The sequence below is a fragment of the Stigmatopora nigra genome, chromosome 9, assembly GCF_051989575.1.
Source record: "Stigmatopora nigra isolate UIUO_SnigA chromosome 9, RoL_Snig_1.1, whole genome shotgun sequence".
In the NCBI taxonomy this organism is placed as follows: domain Eukaryota; kingdom Metazoa; phylum Chordata; class Actinopteri; order Syngnathiformes; family Syngnathidae; genus Stigmatopora; species Stigmatopora nigra.
In genome coordinates this window covers 3,654,747-3,674,044 of record NC_135516.1, presented here as the reverse complement: position 1 = coordinate 3,674,044, position 19,298 = coordinate 3,654,747, and the positions used below count along the sequence as shown (strand labels likewise).

The 19,298-nt window shown below is 38.7% G+C and overlaps 1 protein-coding gene across 2 annotated transcripts; it reads left to right on the top strand.

Moving 5' to 3' along the window:
* Positions 1–1,919: 1,919 nt before the first annotated feature.
* On the top strand, positions 1,920–17,810 carry ca8 (carbonic anhydrase VIII). 2 transcript variants are annotated; one of them, XM_077725237.1, is made up of 9 exons: positions 1,920–2,244; positions 5,980–6,165; positions 6,235–6,359; positions 7,962–8,057; positions 9,212–9,274; positions 9,672–9,720; positions 10,004–10,116; positions 12,094–12,285; positions 17,443–17,810. In XM_077725237.1, exons 1-8 carry the CDS (start codon positions 2,172–2,174, stop codon positions 12,226–12,228), a joined length of 840 nt encoding a protein of 279 aa, XP_077581363.1. In that variant the 5' UTR covers positions 1,920–2,171; the 3' UTR covers positions 12,229–12,285; positions 17,443–17,810. The 2 variants fall into 2 exon arrangements, with proteins under 2 accessions (XP_077581363.1, XP_077581362.1); XM_077725236.1 differs by having other exon boundaries at positions 5,974–6,165.
* The last annotated feature ends 1,488 nt before the right edge of the window (positions 17,811–19,298 follow it).

Genomic DNA, 19,298 nt, shown 5'->3' with positions numbered 1-19,298 from the left:
TTGAGTTCGTGAATGGAAATCTGATCGAACCCTCAACCCCATAGCTGTGAGGCCGACTCGCTAACTAGTCTTCCACCAGGCTGCTTGATTTTAATCATTCATTAATTTTCTGAACTTCTTATCTGCACACGGTTCGCGGGGGGTCCTGGACCCTATCCCAGCTAACTATGGGCATCAGGCATGGGACACCCTGAATTGGTGGCCAGCCAATCGCAGGGCACAAGGAAACAGACAACCATTCATGCTCACACTTATACCTAGGGGCAAATTAGAGTGTTCAACCAGCCTACCATGCATGCAGGGAGAGCATGCAAACTCCATAAAGTGAGGACCAACCTGAGATCGAACCCTTGATCGCAGAACTGTGAGCCCGAAGCGCTTCCAATGGGCACTGGCAGCTGCCTGATTTTAAACAAATGTATTTAAATTATATATATAATATTTCAGTATGAATTAAAATGTATTATATAAATATCTCATCTCATTTTTGAACCGCTTTATCCTCATTAGGGACGCGTGGGGTGCTGGAGCCCATCCCAGCTGACTGTGACCGTGAATAGGTGGCCAGCCGATCATAGGGCACAGGGAGACGGACAACCCACACTCACACCCATCTCTGGGGGCAATTTAGAGTGTCCAATCAGCCTACCTTACATGCTTTTGGAATGTGGGAGGAAACCGGGGTACCCAGAGAAAATCTACACAGGCCCCAGAGAACATGCAAACTCCACACAAGTGGATTACAGTGTTCCCTCGCTACTTCGCGCTTCAGCTATAGCGGACTCAGAGCTTCGCTGATTTTTTTCAGGAAAAAAAATAAATAAAAAATTTAAAGATATTAAGTTAAAATTATAAATTACATACATTTTACAAGAGGTCGAAACAAAATATTCAATAAGAATTAGTAATTGCATCAAAGAAATTGTCAATAACATGGTGAGAGTTCAGGAATCGCATTGATGACGTCATGGCTGTTTACAGGCACATCTTCACCGCCCAAAAAAACAATGTTCACAACTCCCAATAACGATGTTTCTTACGTGCAAAAAAACTGCAGAAGATCCTCCATTCGGACTACTATGATGTTTTTGCCTGGTGGTGCTTTTGTGCACGTGTTAGACGTTTCTTTAAGCATTTTTGAAGGGGCACACCTACTTCGCATTAACCGCGATAAGCGAGGGAACACTGTAATATGGATTTGTGTCTGTTCTCATTCCAGTAAATACAAACTAAAATCAACTGTGTCTCTCAATCTATGTAAAATTCCTGTCTTGCGTTCACGTCCTCAAATCGGAGACAAGGGGTTTCACTTGCATCCAAAGACAATTTCTTTATTAAGAATCTAGGGCAATTAACATCAGTGTCCTGGAGGATGTGAAGGACAGAAAATATAGAATTGGAACAATAGAGGGAGTAGCAATTTACTTTTCTTAGCTTTCAATATTTTCTCGTGAAGCTCATGTTATTGTGTCTTGTCAAATCTTTAACAGATGTAGCAATCACAAAGTCATCATGGTAAAAACAAGTTAGCCTTTTGGTTTCTTTTGTGTGCAGTTGTTTCCTTGCTCATAGGAGTGTGTCTATCTGTGGCCTTCAAAAGAAACACACCACCGTGACCTTCCTACAGGATTCCGGGGGAAAATCCCCCCCCCCCCCCCCCCCCACACACACACACACACACACACCCCCACACACACACACACACCCACACACACACACACACACGCACAAACATCCACACACACACACACACACGCACAAACATCCACACACACACACACACACACACACACACACATCCACACACACACACACACAAAACAGACACAAAAGTAATTCAACCCAAAAAAACAGATTTGCAAAGGAGGAATGGAGAGAGGGATGACAGAAGAGAGAGAAAAAGAGAAAGAGAGGAGGAGGAGCATGCTGAGGGAAGAAAATTGAGAGAAAGAAAGCTCTGCATACATTACGCAGAAATTTCATTTGAGCACATCAAGAAAGTGCGTAGGAAGTTTAAAAAGAAGGACATTTCTTTTTTACATTTTTGAGAGAAAAGTAGTCTGTCAGAGGACAAGTTGAGATTCTATCTACAGGAAACTAGAGATACTTTTTTTTCCCTAGTGAACTGGATAGACTGGTTTCCATCCCTCGTGAGAAGACTGCCAAACAGAATGGCCGACAAAGTGAATGAGGAATCCAATAATAATCCAGGGAAAGATGAACTTGACTGGGGCTATGAGGAAGGTAGGCTGTTAATCACCATATGAAGGGATGGTGAGAATATTATGATGTAGTTTCTGTAGTGCAGTTGTACCGTATTGACTTAGGAGCTAAGTAGTAAATGTATAGTAATTGGACATAAATGTCTTAAAAGTAATTTCTGAGAGGATTCATTCAACCCAATAATGTACAATGCCATGCATTTTTGATGTAATACAGCAATATAATGTTTGTGTGTCTCACTCTCTCCCTTTGCTGACAATCTTTAACACTGTGAAACCTTTACTGTAAGTATAATTATTTCCCAACATGATATAACATACAAAGTACTGATGTATTTGTCCAATAATTCTACCTATTAAGAATGTGGATGGATGTGCAAATAATAAGTAGATGTTTACTTGATATTTTATGCATTCATAGAATGTATGTTTTGTGTATAATTTACGATCAAATATTTGCAAAATGTCCTCATCACATAATTATTACTGTGTTTACTGCTATTTTCAGATTTCTTTTCAAAAAAGAAAAATAAAATTCAACAACTAAGACAATGTTGCACAAGCACAATGTAATAGATAATATTTGGGATGTGGCTGTCTTCAGAATTAAAATACCTTTACCTTTAAAATACCTTTTGGTACCCACATATCAATTGCATTTATCCCAGTAGGTTTTCCTAAATGTATAGAGGACCGAAACATAATGGTGTGCTTACGCTGCCTGCTATTTCAAATACTCAAGTTTTTGCTAAAGAAAACATTCGGAAAATAATAAATTCGGAACAAATCCCTTGTTTATCTTTTAAGTTTTTTTAATGCCAATAGTTTAAAAAAGGTTTTTAATGAAGTTGTATGTCTTAGATTTATATTGGCATTTGAAAAGGGTGTAGAGTTGAACTTTACATATTCCAAAATGTATGGATATCTTGTAGCATTCTTAACACATAAATGTGTAAATATTAAACATTGAAGCCTTAAATTGATAAAGAAGGATAAAGAAGCCTATCCAAGTCCATCAATGGGCACTGAGGGGTTACACCTTGAATTGGTTGCCGGCCAGCAGAAGAACACACTAGACTAACAAACATGGGTACCTGGACGTTTCATCGACGGACGTTTGGTCGATGGACGCTTGGTCCCCGGACGTTTGGTCGACGGACAGTTCTCTCTCTCTCTCTCTCTCTCTCTCTCTCTCTCTCTCTCTCTCTCTCTCTCTCTCTCTCTCTCTCTCTCTCTCTCTCTCTCTCACGATTATCATTTTGAGAGCGAGAGATTACCTGGTTGATCGCTTTCAACAGCAAACTCTCTCTGTCTCTCTTTCTCTCTCTTTCTCTCTCTTTCTCTGTCTTTTTCTCTCTTTTTCTCTCTTTCTCTCTCTCTCTCTCTCTCTCTCTCTCTCTCTCTCTCTCTCTCTCTCTCTTTCTCTCTCTTTCTCTCTCTTTCTCTGTCTTTTTCTCTCTTTTTCTCTCTTTCTCTCTCTCTCTCTCTCTCTCTCTCTCTCTCTCTCTCTCTCTCTCTCTCTCTCTCTCTCTCTCTCTCTCTCTCTCTCTCTCTTTCTCTCTCTTTCTCTCTCTTTCTCTCTCTTTTTCTCTCTTTTTCTCTCTCTTTTTCTCTCTCTCTCTCTCTCTCTCTCTCTCTCTCTCTCTCTCTCTCTCTCTCTCTCTCTCTCTCTCTCGCTCTCTCTCTCTCTCTCTCTCTGAAAATAAAGGTATGCTTTAACATTAAACCATTATGAGGCCAACTGAATGAACAGTTTCTGGGCTTTTGCAAGCAAATCCCCACAAGTTTGTGGAACCTTAAAAAACTGCTAGTTTATACAAATGGTTGAAGCACTGAATAAGTTGTTGTCAAGATCCTAGTTGCTGAGGAAAGAGGGAATGTGAAGGCCCCCCCTTACACATCACATTCACTCTCCATGTTTGCCTCTGCTGTGGTTGCAGCAAAAAAGCATAGTGTGCTTTTGGAAGTCGGGAAATCTGGCCTCTGACAAAATCCTCAAATATGCTATTTAGGTCCCTCAAAGTATGAGGCCAAGGGCTTTCCGGACGAGTCTGCATTTGGTACAAAATTTGGAAGGAACACATTGATGATTCAACTAGTTTTGAATACGACAGTATAACATATACATATTATTCACATCCATGTAGAGCTGGTTGATATATATATATATATATATATCCAGCACCCCCGCGACCCGTCGGTTCTCACTATATATATATATATATATATATATATATATATATATATATATATATATATATATATATATATATATATATATATATATATATATATATATATATATATATATATATATATATATATATATATATATATATATATATATATATATATATATATATATATATATATATATATATAGTGAGAACCGACGGGTCGCGGGGGTGCTGGAGCCTATCCCTGACTCCGGGCCAGAGGCGGGGGACACCCTGAATCGGTGGCCAGCTTATCGCAGGGCAAATGGAGTATGGAAGCATGCCATTACAGCTGTTACATTTGTAATCTTTAGAGGCGTCAAAATTAAGTAATTGCAATTATAGTAATTGACTAGACACTTGGAGCTATTGTTTAGTTAAAATTAAATAATAATTTTACCCTCTACACAACAACAATCCACTAATGGTAAGTCATTAGTACAAAAAAGGATTTTGCATTTAATTCATTTCCCATACTGCTTATCCTCACAAGGTTCGCAGGGGTGCTGGAGCCTGTCCCAGCTAACTATGGGCACCAGGCAGGGCACACCCCAAATTGGTGGCCAACCAATCATAGGGCTCAAGGGGACATACAAACTTTCACACACACAGTCATATTCAACAGAAATATAGAGTGATCAACCAGCCTACCAAGCATGTTGGGAGAAAACCCATGCAAACCCGGGGAGATCATGCAAACTACACACTGTGACATCCGGACCTAGGATTGATCCCTCGAATTCAGAACTGTGAGGTCGATAGGCTAACCATTTGGCTAACGCGCCACCTATTTATAATTTCAATGCGAACATAATTTTCTAATCTCATTTTCTGAACTGCTTTATCCTCATTAAGGTCACAGGGGGTGCTGGAGCCAATCCCAGTTGTCTACTAGCCATAAGCGGGGGACAACACCCTGAATTGGTGGCCAGCCAATCACAGGGCACGAGGAGACGTACAACCATTCACTCCCACACTCATACTAGTCTCCTATCAGAAACCGGAGTACCCGGAGAAAACCCATGCAGACCCAGGGAGAACATGCAAACTCCACACAGGTGGACCGACCTGGATTCGAACCCAGGACCCCAGAGCTGTGAGGCCAACATGTAAACCACTCGCGGCACCGGGCCGCCCGCGAACAAGATTTTTTAAATCTATATATTTGATGTAGCATAACATAATGAATTGTAATTATTAAACAAGTACAACATTACTAACTTAAAAACAGCTCCAGCTGGATTAGATCTATTGATGCACATATCCTAAAATGAACTCAATGCCTGACAGCCAAAGGGTAAAATACAATATATTATAACACCATTCAGGGTATACCACACTTTTTACTGCCTGTTTTCGGGCTGATGGATTTCACCATTCCCTTGACTCTAGTGTGGCTTGAATAATGAATGAATTCATTGTGTTATTGTGTTGAGCCTTTCCACACTTGATTGTGTTAATGGTCAAATAAATGACATGTACTATTGATATTCACAAAATCAAATGTATTTAGTTGTTCTTTCAATTCCTCATAGGTGTAGAATGGGGACTCCATTACCCAGCAGCTAACGGTGAGTACCAGTCGCCCATCAACTTGAACTCCAGAGAGGCTGAGTATGACTCATCCCTTCTGGATGTACGCCTGTCACCAAACTACGTGGTGTGTCGTGATTGCGAGGTCATCAATGACGGGCACACCGTGCGCATACTTCTAAAGTCAAAGTCAGGTAAACAAACCCGTACAACCACTCACTTCTTAAACAGTCTATATTTTCTCACAAGTCACATGTCTTCAGTGGTCAGTGGTGGTCCATTGCCTCGCGATCATGAGTATGAACTTCATGAAGTTCGATTTCACTGGGGCAAAGAAAATCAGAGAGGATCAGAGCACACCGTTAATTTCAAGGCTTTTCCTATGGAGGTAACACACACACACGTGCAAGCCAACACACACACATGTGCAAGCCAACACACACACATGTGCAAGCCAACACACACACGTGCAAGCCAGCACACACACACATGTGCAAGCGAACACACAAACATGTGCAAGCCAACACACACAAACAAACACACACTTGTGCATGTGCCCCTCCGAATATTCATCAGGAAATGTTTCAGTTTAATACTGGTTTGTCCTTCAGACAATATCACCATATAACCTTGACCAAACTGATTCCTGTCTACTAATCTCTTGCAAGGCTGAGAAAAAATAACTATGTAAGAGTATAAAGGCTGGCTACAGTATGATAAAGCATACGTGGAAGAAATAAACAATAGAACTACTTGGCTCTATAGTAGAGGGGAGCTAAGAATGTACCATTTAATTTTGGTCCTTTCTGAATGTAATAGGATTGTTCTGTGAAAGTGCTTTTACTACTGCCGTAAAGTCTCACATTTCATCTTGAAGACATGTTGTTTTCAATCTCAACCTATCCAAACGTAATTCTGTATCTCATAGTTCATTGGTGTAAAAGTTTTAAATAAAAAAAACAAAAGCAGCTGGGATTAGCTCCAGCACCCACACGACCCTAAGAGGATAGAGCTCAGAAAACTTCTGTTTCAGGACATTTAGCTCATGATTTGAACTCATTAGGGTCGTGGGGGGTGCCGGAACCTGTCAACCTCTGCCGATAACTGCCCTTATAAATGATTATGATTCCCTGTACAATCCCCCCAAAAAACGTACAAACACCGTATGACGCATGTTTACTCGCGTTAACTCGTTTCTTACTAGATGGCTCCACCATGCGTGCTTCCACGATATTTACTCTATGTATATCTACGCATGCGCATGTCATCCTTTATCGATATTGCCGTATGCACCGCTAAAAAAAATACATACGATTGAGGATAATTTTTCGCTGGTATACCGTGACAATAGTAACGATGGATGACAGTAGCGTCGTTGGCTACCAGCCTACGAGACTATCTGGATTTTAGCCAAAACGGTCTTGTTGAGATCGGTTTTCATGAATATTGGCGATTTAAAAAAAAATCCCAGCACAAAAGTCGGTGTACGGCGTACATGATATGAAATGGTAAAAAAACGTATGAAATATGTATAAAACGTACAAGTTGACAGGTATGCTATCCTAGCTGACCACATGCCAATCGATCGCAGGTTACAAGGAGATGGATATGCATACTCACACCCATACTTAGGGGCAATTTAGAATGTCCAATCAGCCTATCATGAATATTTTCGGTATGTGGGAGGAAACTGGAGTACCCAGAGGAAACCCACACAGGCCCAGGGACAACATGCAAACTCCACAAAGATGGACATCACCTGGATTTAAACTCAGGAACCCAGAGCTGTGAGGCCCACGCTCTAACCACTCGCGCCATCGGGCCGCCCAATGAGAAAACAGCTTTAAAATCATGTTCCTGGCTAGGATATCTTAGATAAGGGTCTTGAGTCATTAGCAGCTGATTACTTTTAGTCACTTCAGCTTTGCACACCTGTTGACGACAGCGACCTTTTCACATTCATCTTGAATTCAATTGTTTCTCTTCATAGCTCCATCTAATCCACTGGAACAGTACTCTTTTTAGTTCTCTGGAGGAGGCTTTGGGGAAGAATAATGGAGTCCTCATCATTGCTCTTTTTGTTCAGGTGAGCAAAATATGATTCATATCATTGAAAAATAATCCATTAAAAAAGGGTTTACCATTTTCTTCATAATTCTTGCTACACATATTTTATTCGCATCAACTGTTCAAATAAGTTATGAGCAAAAACATAAACAATACGTAAGTACTCCACTTTCATTTTTTTCCTTCCTTATTTGTTATAACAACTCTCTTTTCGTTGTACCACTTGAATAACAAGTTCTAATTCAATTTTTGCCCACGTTAAGTATGTGTGAGCACAAAGCGGCTCTTCTTGTAATGTTTGGTGGTTGAAGTGATATTGGGAGGAAAAAAAGTCGTAATATTACGAGATTTAAGGAATTGTTTCTGTTTTTACGGTAGTTGTTTGTTTTAAGGGGCATCAACTTTTGGGGATGAAAAGTCTCTTACTTTTTGTGTAATAGTATAGGGAGAAAAAAAGTCAAAAATGAAAATAAAGTAAAAAAAACACTGCATTCATTATTTTAACATCAGTCGAAATGAAAGCTGGTTGGGGTCTGCAGATGTCAATTAATGACGTTAGAATGGTGTGAAAAAAATGAATGTTGGAATATTTTTTGTGGTGTTTAAGTCTTGTTAATACAACTTTGATGAAAACGACTTTAGAGGATTAATATAGACGGCATAGTTTTAAATTAGAAGATTTTCAGGTAGTGGTGTGCCTTGGGATTTTTTCAATGCAAAAAAAAAATGCTCAAAAAAGGTTGGCAAACACTGATTTAGAGTGTCCAATTAGCCTATCATGCATGATTCTGGAATGTGAGAGAAAACCAGAGTATCCGGCAGTAACCCACGCAGGCCAGGGGAGAACATGCAAACTCCCCACTGGTGAACTGACCTGGATTTGAACTCAGAACCCAAGAGCTGTGAAGCCCAACGTGCTATCCACTCAAGCCGCCCGGTCTCACACATTTTCAAAACACATAATTCTGAAACAGGTTTCACATACTATCCATTTTAAATAGTTGGTACATTTCAATGTTATGTTTTGACTTCCACCAATTGTATGAGTTTGTTGATCCAAGGAAGGTAACCTGTTATCACATGCGATTAGCTTGAATAATTTTACAATGATATTTGTCTCCCAAAGACAACATGTTACGCTTTTGACCTCTCACATCTAACTTGTGCCAACAGATCGGTAAAGAACATCTGGGCTTGAAAGCTATCACCGAAGTTCTTCAAGACTTGCAATATAAGGTGAGATTGATAAAGAAAATGCCAATATTGTTTTGATACAGTGTTCTTCCAGATGAAGAAATTATAAATCTGTTTACCTACACTGGCACATTTTATGGACATGAATTTTATCCCGTGTTGATTAGGCAAGATGATCTTTAAAACCTCAAGAGTACTGAGGGAATGTGTGGTAACCTCAGTCTCAGTCTGCAGAAGGTCCCCACTTTGTGGACTTTCTGTGTGTGGCTCCAGTTTTTTTTAACTAGGTCTACAATGACTTCTGTGTCTTGTGTCTGTCTTGCTACTGCAACCAAGAAATTTCCCGAATACGGGATGAAATAAAATTCTAATCTAATCTAATCTAAGAGTTGTTTAAGTAGACAGAAATGATATATTTTCCCCTTTTTGTCCCCTCTAGGGAAAGAGCAAGATAATTCCCTGCTTCAATCCAAATACGTTGTTGCCTGGTGAGAAAAAACTTTAACCGAATACGGTAGATAATTGTACAAGTGGATAGTAACAAACAATCAAAAGAAATGTTCATACTCAATTACATCATAGTTATACAAATATACAAATATATATACATATACAAATAAATATACAATTATGTTTGTCAAAAGATTCCAGTTAATAACAGTAAATTTATTACCGTGGCCTCACTATCAACATCTATAGTTTTTTTTCAGCACTTTCAAAGACCGTTGTTAAGATTATCATATTATCCCTAACTCTAATTCTTGCACTCAGATCCATTGTTGAGAGACTACTGGGTGTATAAAGGTTCTCTGACTACACCACCTTGTAGCGAAAACGTGACCTGGATCCTTTACCGCTACCCTCTAACTATATCACAATTGCAGGTAAATATTTCAGCAGAATGCATTTTTCAACTTAATGTTTACAATTAAACAAATCTAGGTAATTATTTCAACTCGATAAAGTGAGTGTAGCCTTTTTAAACATCAAATGGGTCTCAAATGTCCCTACATTATATATTTTATTTTAGTTTAATTCTCCTCCTCTCCCAGTACCACAGAAATGGTCTAATTAAATTGCAGGCAAGAGAATGTATTCCTAGGGAAATATGTTTATTATTTGAAATCACTGTAACATTATGTAGAGTTTGAATATTTGCACTGTACTTGAAAATGCCCCAGAAAGAAAAAACAACAACTTATCAATGTACAAAAGCACTTAAACAAAAAATGCACTGAATATAAACACATTTAATTGTTCTGTGATATCATAATAAATACATCTAAACTATACTTTAAAATGTACTATACTCAAAGTACAAAAACTGCATATTTAAAGTATATTTTAATGTGCTTCATTGACTTTCTTTTTTTTTTTTTTTTAAATACAATCTTACTAACACATAAAGTAGATGTCTTAAAGAACAGTTGTATCAATTCTGGAGGACACAGCAAACATTTGTCTACTATTTATAGCCGTTAAGTGTGTGTGTACACAAAACATGAACGTGCATGTGTTTATAAAAGGACTTCTTATGTACTAACTGCCCTGCTTTAAATTTGTACAGGCCAGTAATCTGTTTATAAACCATATGTAGTTTCTTAATATATTTTTCAACCAGTATAATTCATTCATATGCAAGGCGGTTACTGTTTTTTTTTAGACAGTGTCTATATGAAAGTGAAATGCATTTTCTCCATCACAGTTCAAATCTGTTAAATTCATCCGCAAATGCTAACAGACACAGAGATGTTATATTGCTACAATTATAAATTTCCACAGGCATGCTGCCTGCTTTCTTCAGTTGATCACATTTCTATTCCATGCTCAACATGCACTGCATGCAATCTTTCCTCTGGTTTTCCCACAGCTTCTCTTTCTTTTGTTCATAACCACCCAGGACTGATAACAGCCTGAGGAGGTCTCGAGTGTACTGCCAATATTTGGAGTAAGGAAGGTCAAATTCGTCTTTGCAAAGTCAAATAAACAGTGTGTTATCTTCTTACATAGGCAAAATGTGAGCACACTGTCAATAGTGGTAATTTCTTGTTTCAATATGTATTTTCGATTTAATTTAGAACAAAAAGAACATTTAATATACCCTATTTTCACGACTATAAGGCGCACATAAAAGTCTTAAATTTTCTCCAAAATAGACAGGGTGCCTTATAATCCAGTGCCCTTTATATTTGGACCAATACTAAAATTGTTATCACGATAAAACAAAATAAATCAGTTGATAGGGTACACCATGCTCTACAGCGCTCACAACTACAGCAAGCAGCCCGCGACTTTACTTTTTACCCATAGTAAAAGTACAGCGCAGTGACTGCTGGAATATATAGTTTTTTTGTCAATACACCCAATGGATTGTGGCCTGGCGATCGGCATCAACACAGTTTTACGAAGCAACTTTGATGGATTTGTGGGTGATGATGACGTGAGTACATTGTAAAATGGCTGAAGAAAGTACAACCGAACTCAGTTTCGCTTCCGTTGACAGAAATAGCATTCGTTATTGACACTGCGGCTAAAAATACGATGCGCCATACAGTCGTGAAAATATGGTATATGAACTAATGGAGTTTTGACCCTGCATCGTCAAGTACTCTGCTATTATTATTTGGTATGAGCATGACAGGCACTAGGTAAGTGAGATACAGTATTATACACTAACATGTTTTATTATTGGTTGTATTGTAGCTGATATCGAATTTAACCCAACTTTTCATTCATTTTGACCGGAACCGCTCATTCAATTTAGCTACTCATGTATTTTTTTCTGCGTGGGTTTCCTCTGGGTACTTGGGTTTCCTTCTGAGATGTAATTTTTATATGTATATATTTTTCCATTTCTGCAGATTGAAGAGTTTCGGAGGCTACGTTCACATATAAAAGGCGCAGAGCTGCCGGAGGGTAATGATGGGATGTTGGGGGACAATTTCCGCCCCACCCAACCACTGAGCGATCGGACAGTTAGAGCTGCTTTCCAGTGATTGGCATTCTCTGCTGCCAACTCAAAAGAAAATAAAACCTTCAAAAACAAACATGAGGTAACAAGTATTTCAGTCTATCAAAAATTCACATTCTTTTCCTTCGCGGAAAAAAATCGGTTAACTGTTGAGATATTGTCCTTGAGCTATTCAGTCCTCTCGAGCCAAATTATAATGGATCACGTCTCAAAAGATCTAACCCATTTTCCTTACTATTATTTGGCACTAGCCTATACACAGGACAATCCCTAGAGCAAGGGTGTCAGACTCGGGTTGGTTCGCGGGCCACATTAAGATCAACTCAATTTTATGTGGGCCGGATCATTTTAGATATCATATTTGGATATTTTTAATAAATGGATTAAAAGAACTAGATTAAAAGCCCTGACTATTCAGTTTTTTTATAGGTCTAAACAATGTTTATTTTAACTTTTTTAATATAGTTTTAGATTTTACAAAATGATTTTTGAACTAAAAACACTGAAAAAATTGATAAAATTACAATTATTGATTTAAAAGGCGGAAAATCACAAAATTTAATATACATCTATACTCTTCATTTTAATTTGATCCTCAAAAAGGAACGTCAGCACTGATGATTTACTTTCTCGGTCCGCACAAAATGATGCGGCAGGCCAGATTTGGACCCCGGGCCGCCACTTTGACACCAGTGCCCAAGCGGATGGTTAGGGAACCAAGGGCTCGGGAGCCAAGAGTGGCTCTTTTGATGGGTGTATAGGGCCCTGTGAAAGAGATGAGTCCTGGAGCATCACGTCAAAACTGAGGCGCCAAAACTACCCAGAGCTGCCAACCTCCTCCGACCCCATTTCAGGAGTCCCTTGTCCCATTTCCGGAGTTTATCCAGAGTGAATGCAATTCACGTAAAATCGATATGTGCTGAAGTCGCACAAGACAAATCTTTCGTCAGAACCTGTAACTCAGATAATTCACAATGCACTCTTGTTACCGAATTCTTCCGGTTGACTGTACAGTTGAATCAAGATGGCGGAAGCCATAGCGATGGAGAGAATTTCGAAGCATTTAAATTGGAAATTTGGTTCTTTTCTGAAATGGTTGCTTCCAAAAAAATGTAGGTGACAATTTTGGGGGGATTTTCGGAGTTTAGGGAGATTGTCTGGAGTCCCGGAGTTTGCACTGCATTTCCGGGTAAAGTCCTGAAATTCCGGAGTAGTTGCCAGCTCTGGCCACCTCTCCCGCCACTTTAATCATCATTCATTTTTTTATTATACTCTTTTGCATGAATATTCTCAATGATAATAATTGATTAGCAATAGTATAACATTGTTGTCAAAATAATTGAGAGACTTTTTGTACTTTAAAAGTGGTAGAAAGACATAGAATTCTCACATTTTTATTTTTTCTATTAATATCAACTATGTCTCTCAATAAATAACTTTTAAAAAATTGAACTGTTTATGGATCGCTCAGTCAAAAACATTCCAGAACAAGAGCAAAAGCCACCAACTCTGGTCCTTGGGATGGAGAGTATAACAGGATTCTAAAAAGACAAAAAGACTAACCCATTTTTTAAATTTATTTTTTAGTTCCCAGAAACTGCTGGCCCAGCGGATGAGTGGTTAGCATATAGGTCTCACAGTGGGGGACCTGGGTTCAAATCCAGTGTGAAGTTTGCATGTTCCCTCTGGGCCTGCATGGGCATCGGTTGAGGGTGACCTCGCCTATGGTCCAAAGTCAGCTGGGATAGGCTCCAGCACCCCCTGCGTCCCTAGTGAGGATAAAGTGGTTTACAAATGGAGAGGAGATGAGTTTCCAGAAACTTAAATTAGAGTATACAAGATGTTCTGAATTGAAATATTTAGTGAGAAGTGAGGAACAGAAGGATTTGTAGGCTGCTCCAAAGTAAAAGAAAAATACTCAATGGAAACAGTGTGGGGTAAAGATAAAGTTCAGGAAAACAGTGGACTGTTGTTCGTAGTGTAAGTTGATACTGATCCGTTTGCACCAGGACAAACATACCTGTGAAGTAGTGCACATAGTTTGGAAGCGAACAGAGGTCTAACTAACAGAGACAAACTAATGTAAAATCCTGAAATTTCAGTTTGGTCTAAAGCGGAAGTGGCTTTCAACTGTACTTTTACTATACAAATGTGTGATGAAAATCTCTCATCTCATCTCCCCCACTTTATCCTCATTAGGGTTGTGGGGGGTGCAGGAGCCTATCCTAGCTGACTTCAGGCCAAAGGCGGGGGTGCACCCTGAAATGGTGGCCAGCCAATGACAGGGCACAAGGAGACAAACAACCATTAACACTCACACTCATACCTAAGAGCAATTTAAAGTGTCCACTCAGCCTACCATGCATGTTTTTGTAATGTGGGAGGAAACCAGAGTTCCTGGAGAAAACCCACATAGGCCCGTGGAAACAATGCAAACTCCACACATGGACGTGACCTGGAATTGATCCCTGAGCTGTGAGGCCGACGTGCTAACCACTCGCGCCACCAGGCCGGTGACGAAAATCTTATTATCGAAGTTGATGCACAGTGGGTTCATTATGAACTATTTTTGCAAGTCCCAGTAAAAGATGTTCCTCTAAGGACGTATCCCACTTCTGACATAACTTTCCAATCCTCAGCAAATAGCTCTTTATCTCTAGCATGGCATACTATTTCTGCCTACCAATATTTTACTGCACAATGCAAACAAGAATACATTAAATTAGTTTAAATCTGAAATATTACTATTAGTTATCATTTAAATTAATTTCTTGTCCCGAGATGTGATTAAGATAGTTTTTTTAGCCATTATAGATATTTTACATTGTTAACAACTCATGTAATTTTCTACATTGATAAAGCATACCTGTCAACCTCTGTCGATAACTGCCCTTATAAATGATTATGATTCCCCGTACAACCCCCCCCAAAAAAGTACAAACACCGTACGACGCATGTTTACTCTCAGTAACTCGTTTCTTACTAGGTGGCTCCTCCATGCTTGCTTCCACGATATTTACTCTATTTATATCTACGCAGGTCATCCTTTATCGATATTGCCGTACGCATCGCAAAAAAAATACATACGATTGAGGATAATTTTTGCTGGTATACCGTGACAATAGTAACGATCGATGACAGTAGCGTCGTTGGCTACCAACCTACGAGACTATCTGGATTTAAGCCAAAACGGTCTTGTTGAGATTGTTTTACACGAATATTGGCGAAATAAAATAAATAAAAAATTCCCCGTACAAAAGTCGGTGTACGGCGTACATGATTTGAAATGGTAAAAAAAACGTATAAAATATGTGTAAAACATACACGTTGACAGGTATGACAAAGTAATAAATCAGTTGTGGAATATTTTTGCAGTTTACTAAGTGGACTCAGTCACTGTTTCCAAGGGGTAAACATGTCATTTTAGCCGCCATTGCGGTCAACCAAGCTTTTTCCTCAATACGAAAGGAGGCAGGAGTTAAAGTTGTACATGTAAACCAACGGTTCTCAATACAAAGATTGCAATCGACTTGTAACTCTCAAACATAGCCAATTGTGTCCTCGTTTGGAAAATCGCAACTGCTTGCTACCAAAACATTTAATCAGGCCAGAGACACGATAAGCACAGCCGAGAAAACACATGCCCCCCGATGGCTAATTCGCCACCTAAAGACAACAACAAATTCGTAATGAATTCATCTTACTACCATATTACCCCTGTTTTTTTGCATTGAATTAAGACTGAAAAAGTGTTGGTCGTCTTAGATTCGGGGACAAGACATTATATACATTCACAATGCTAAATGGCACCAGATATCTTGAAAGCAAACGCTGAACACTTTGGTTAATGCAATTAGTGCAAGTTATTTGTTTTATCACAGCAGATTGATTAATTTCCATTAAAAAAACAGAAGCCATTCTTTTATAAACGTGATTCCACCTTACATCTAAATCAGTGATTTTCAAACTTTTTTGGCCACCGCCCCCTTCACCGCCGGGCCAAAATGCCAACGCCCCCCTCTTTACCCCTTTCCAACGAACGAAGCTTAAATAAATAGAAGACAGGCGCCTCAGATATTATTCGCTAATTTCGTTTCTTTTAATAGACCAATGCGCAGTTCACCTCGAATCATAAAAATTGATAGCTGATGCATTAAGCCGGTCGCTGTGCGCATACGTCTGTGGTTAAGCGTTGCCGGCGCGCTATTGTGTGCTCCTCTGCGGCTGACTGGATGGTGGTGGTTTCCCCAGTCGCCTGCATCGACGATAAACTCGCGACAATTAGTGATATACGGTATATGCGCGCTGCTCGTGAGCGCTCGAGCAGACAACGTTTCTTGTTTCAATAAAGCTTGTTTTTTGTCGACTTTTTATTGCAGACAATCAATTTTTCCGGTCTTTCTACAAACACCAACGTCACATTTTACTGTAATTGCTCCATCGCCCCCTTCACTATTTCAACGCCCCCCATTCGCCTGTTTATTCGTCAGCGCCCCCCTGAAAGTTCACACCACCCCCCGGGGGGCGGTACCGCCCACTTTGAAAACCACTGAAATCAGATATTAAGATGTCCTTTGCCTGATTTGAATGAGACAAAATAACATGCCTTTTCTCTCAAATATTTTATAATCATTTGTTTAGAATGTACTGCAATTATTTTCTGTGTTCTAAATGACCTATTTTAAACTTGAGGCTTGCTCCCTAAAATATATATCTACCAAAACAGTCTACAGAAAGCCAGTAATTTTAGTGAGTGTCCTCGCCAAGAACAAGAAAAACAAAGTAAGTGAGACCTGGAGTTTCCACTCCAGATGACCCCACCATTCCCCCCCCCCCCCCCCCCCAAAATCCCAACTAATGAATTTGTCTTTTAATAAGATTGACGTAGAGATAAACCAGTCAAACGTTAACATAAAAATGTCCCAGCCGTTGTCATTCAGTCTTTAAGTGACCCAACAATTTAGAAGTTGTTTTTGCATGACTCAAAACTGTGGAATTCTTTTCAAAACAGTCTGATTTTAAAATGCTCGAGTACCTTTTGAGGTTGCATCTACCATCACTATAATTGAATTACCAGAACCGCAGTAGCACTAAATGTTTCCAGTGTTCCTCCTTGCTCTCCTTTGCTCTTTTCTCTTACTTTTGTGTCCTTGTTTATACATTATCTCACAACTGATTTCACTTTCTGCTTTCCTTTAAGTCTAATGCATATTTGATGCTCTTTGTTTCTTGACAACAGGGCAGAAAGAGTTGATTTGAAGTGGAGGAAGAAGAAAGGAAGTGTGGCCCTAAATTAGTACGTATATACATACAGTAGATCTCAAAAGTGAAGATGGAGAAAGAATCACAGCTTCTCTAGTCCTTGCATTTAAGCCATAACACGCTTATACAAAGCATTCATAAACACACTATCTATCACTTTCCATATTTTTAATTTTTGGAATGTATTGCTATGTTTTAGTTAAAGAGCTCTGCATATTTCAATTTGATTCATTTGAAATGACTTAATAATGTAACCATAGAGAAAACGTTATTATTTTCAGCTAAAGTTATTGTACTAGTATTTGGATGACTGATTTATAATATTAAAGTGTAACCTGCTTGCAATTATGGGAAATATAGTCCGACTGTTTGTATACAAATCATTAGGCAGAACATTCATGGGAAAATATGGATCTTCCAAACAAAAACATGCTCGAATAGAAAGTTTTTAATTGTGAGTTACATTCATTCATAGACTTAGAACAACAAAAAACAGTTTTTAATTTTTTTTAAATGTCTGCTTGAGTCTTTGATGCGTGATCTGATTATCTAAACAGTTCAAATACCAGAAGCAACATTCAGGTATATTTATCAGGGAGTGGTTGTTTGTTCATAGGATGGACTCCAAATTCTCTTTACTTAATAGATTTGAATATCTATTTTTCTAATGATCCAAGTAGGTCTTTATATTTGTCTATACAAGCATTCATCAACTTCTCTAAATGTGTAAGCATAAGATTATGTCAGTCACTTATTTAATTTTGTTGGGTGTTGAAGCTCAATACTCATATTTGTAACATTTCTGTTGCAAAGTGTCCAAAAATCCACAGGAATAAAAACTATTCAACATTTCTTTCAGTACACATTTGAGCTCCCTATAAAAAATATACGTGCAATATTTTATGCTGTCATCTGCTGTTAAAAGGCAACATCTGAGCCTGCTGTTCACATGAAAAAAATGTATGTGTGAAGCCGTAATAGTTGAAGTCGTGATAATCGAGGGATTACTGTACTCATACTAGATGTTAAACTTGCACAGAATTAATTAGTTCCTTTTTTTGTCCAGCAGTGGACAAGTGGCATAAACAAACTTGAATCAGAGTAAGTTAAGTTCAAAAGAAATGATTAAGCCTTGTTATGTGCAAAATATTACCATCCTTAATAAACTACAAGGGTAATTATGGGGTCGGGGGGCTTCGACTTAATAAAAATATGTTTTTCCATTGTTATATTCTGTTTTGGTATTTTTTTCAGAGGGTGGGAACAGATTAATTTGTAGTTATAGTTATTTTTTATGGGAAAATTTGATTTCAGATATGAGTGATTTATCATTGCCGGATGTAAATGGCTGGTTCTGCAGAAAATGGCAGTATCTTTGTTGGCCAGCAGAGAGCTCTGTGATGACGTGAGAGTAAGGCCAGTGGAAACTGCAAGTTCTGTTGTAGAGAGGCAGGAAAAAAAACTGAAGCCTCTTAACCACAATGGAGAACACATCATTGCCTCGGTTTCTTGTTTTTGTAAGGCTGCCATTTACGGCAAGCATTTTCCATCGAACTGGAAACTAAAAAATAGATCCTCGGTCAACCACCTTGCTTGCTTGGCAGAATACTTCCGAAAGTTAACACTTCTACACATGTCAGTTCGAAAGGGCCAAAAGAAAGACATTCAATCAAAGAATGACAGGATGTTAAGCAGCAATATGATGAATTAAAATTATTTGACAGAACAATGACATAGACTGATCTGTATGGACTTCCTTTTTTTAAAGTCTGCAGGGTTGTACTTTACATTATGTGCCTTTCAAGGATGTACAACATTATTATTATTGATGCC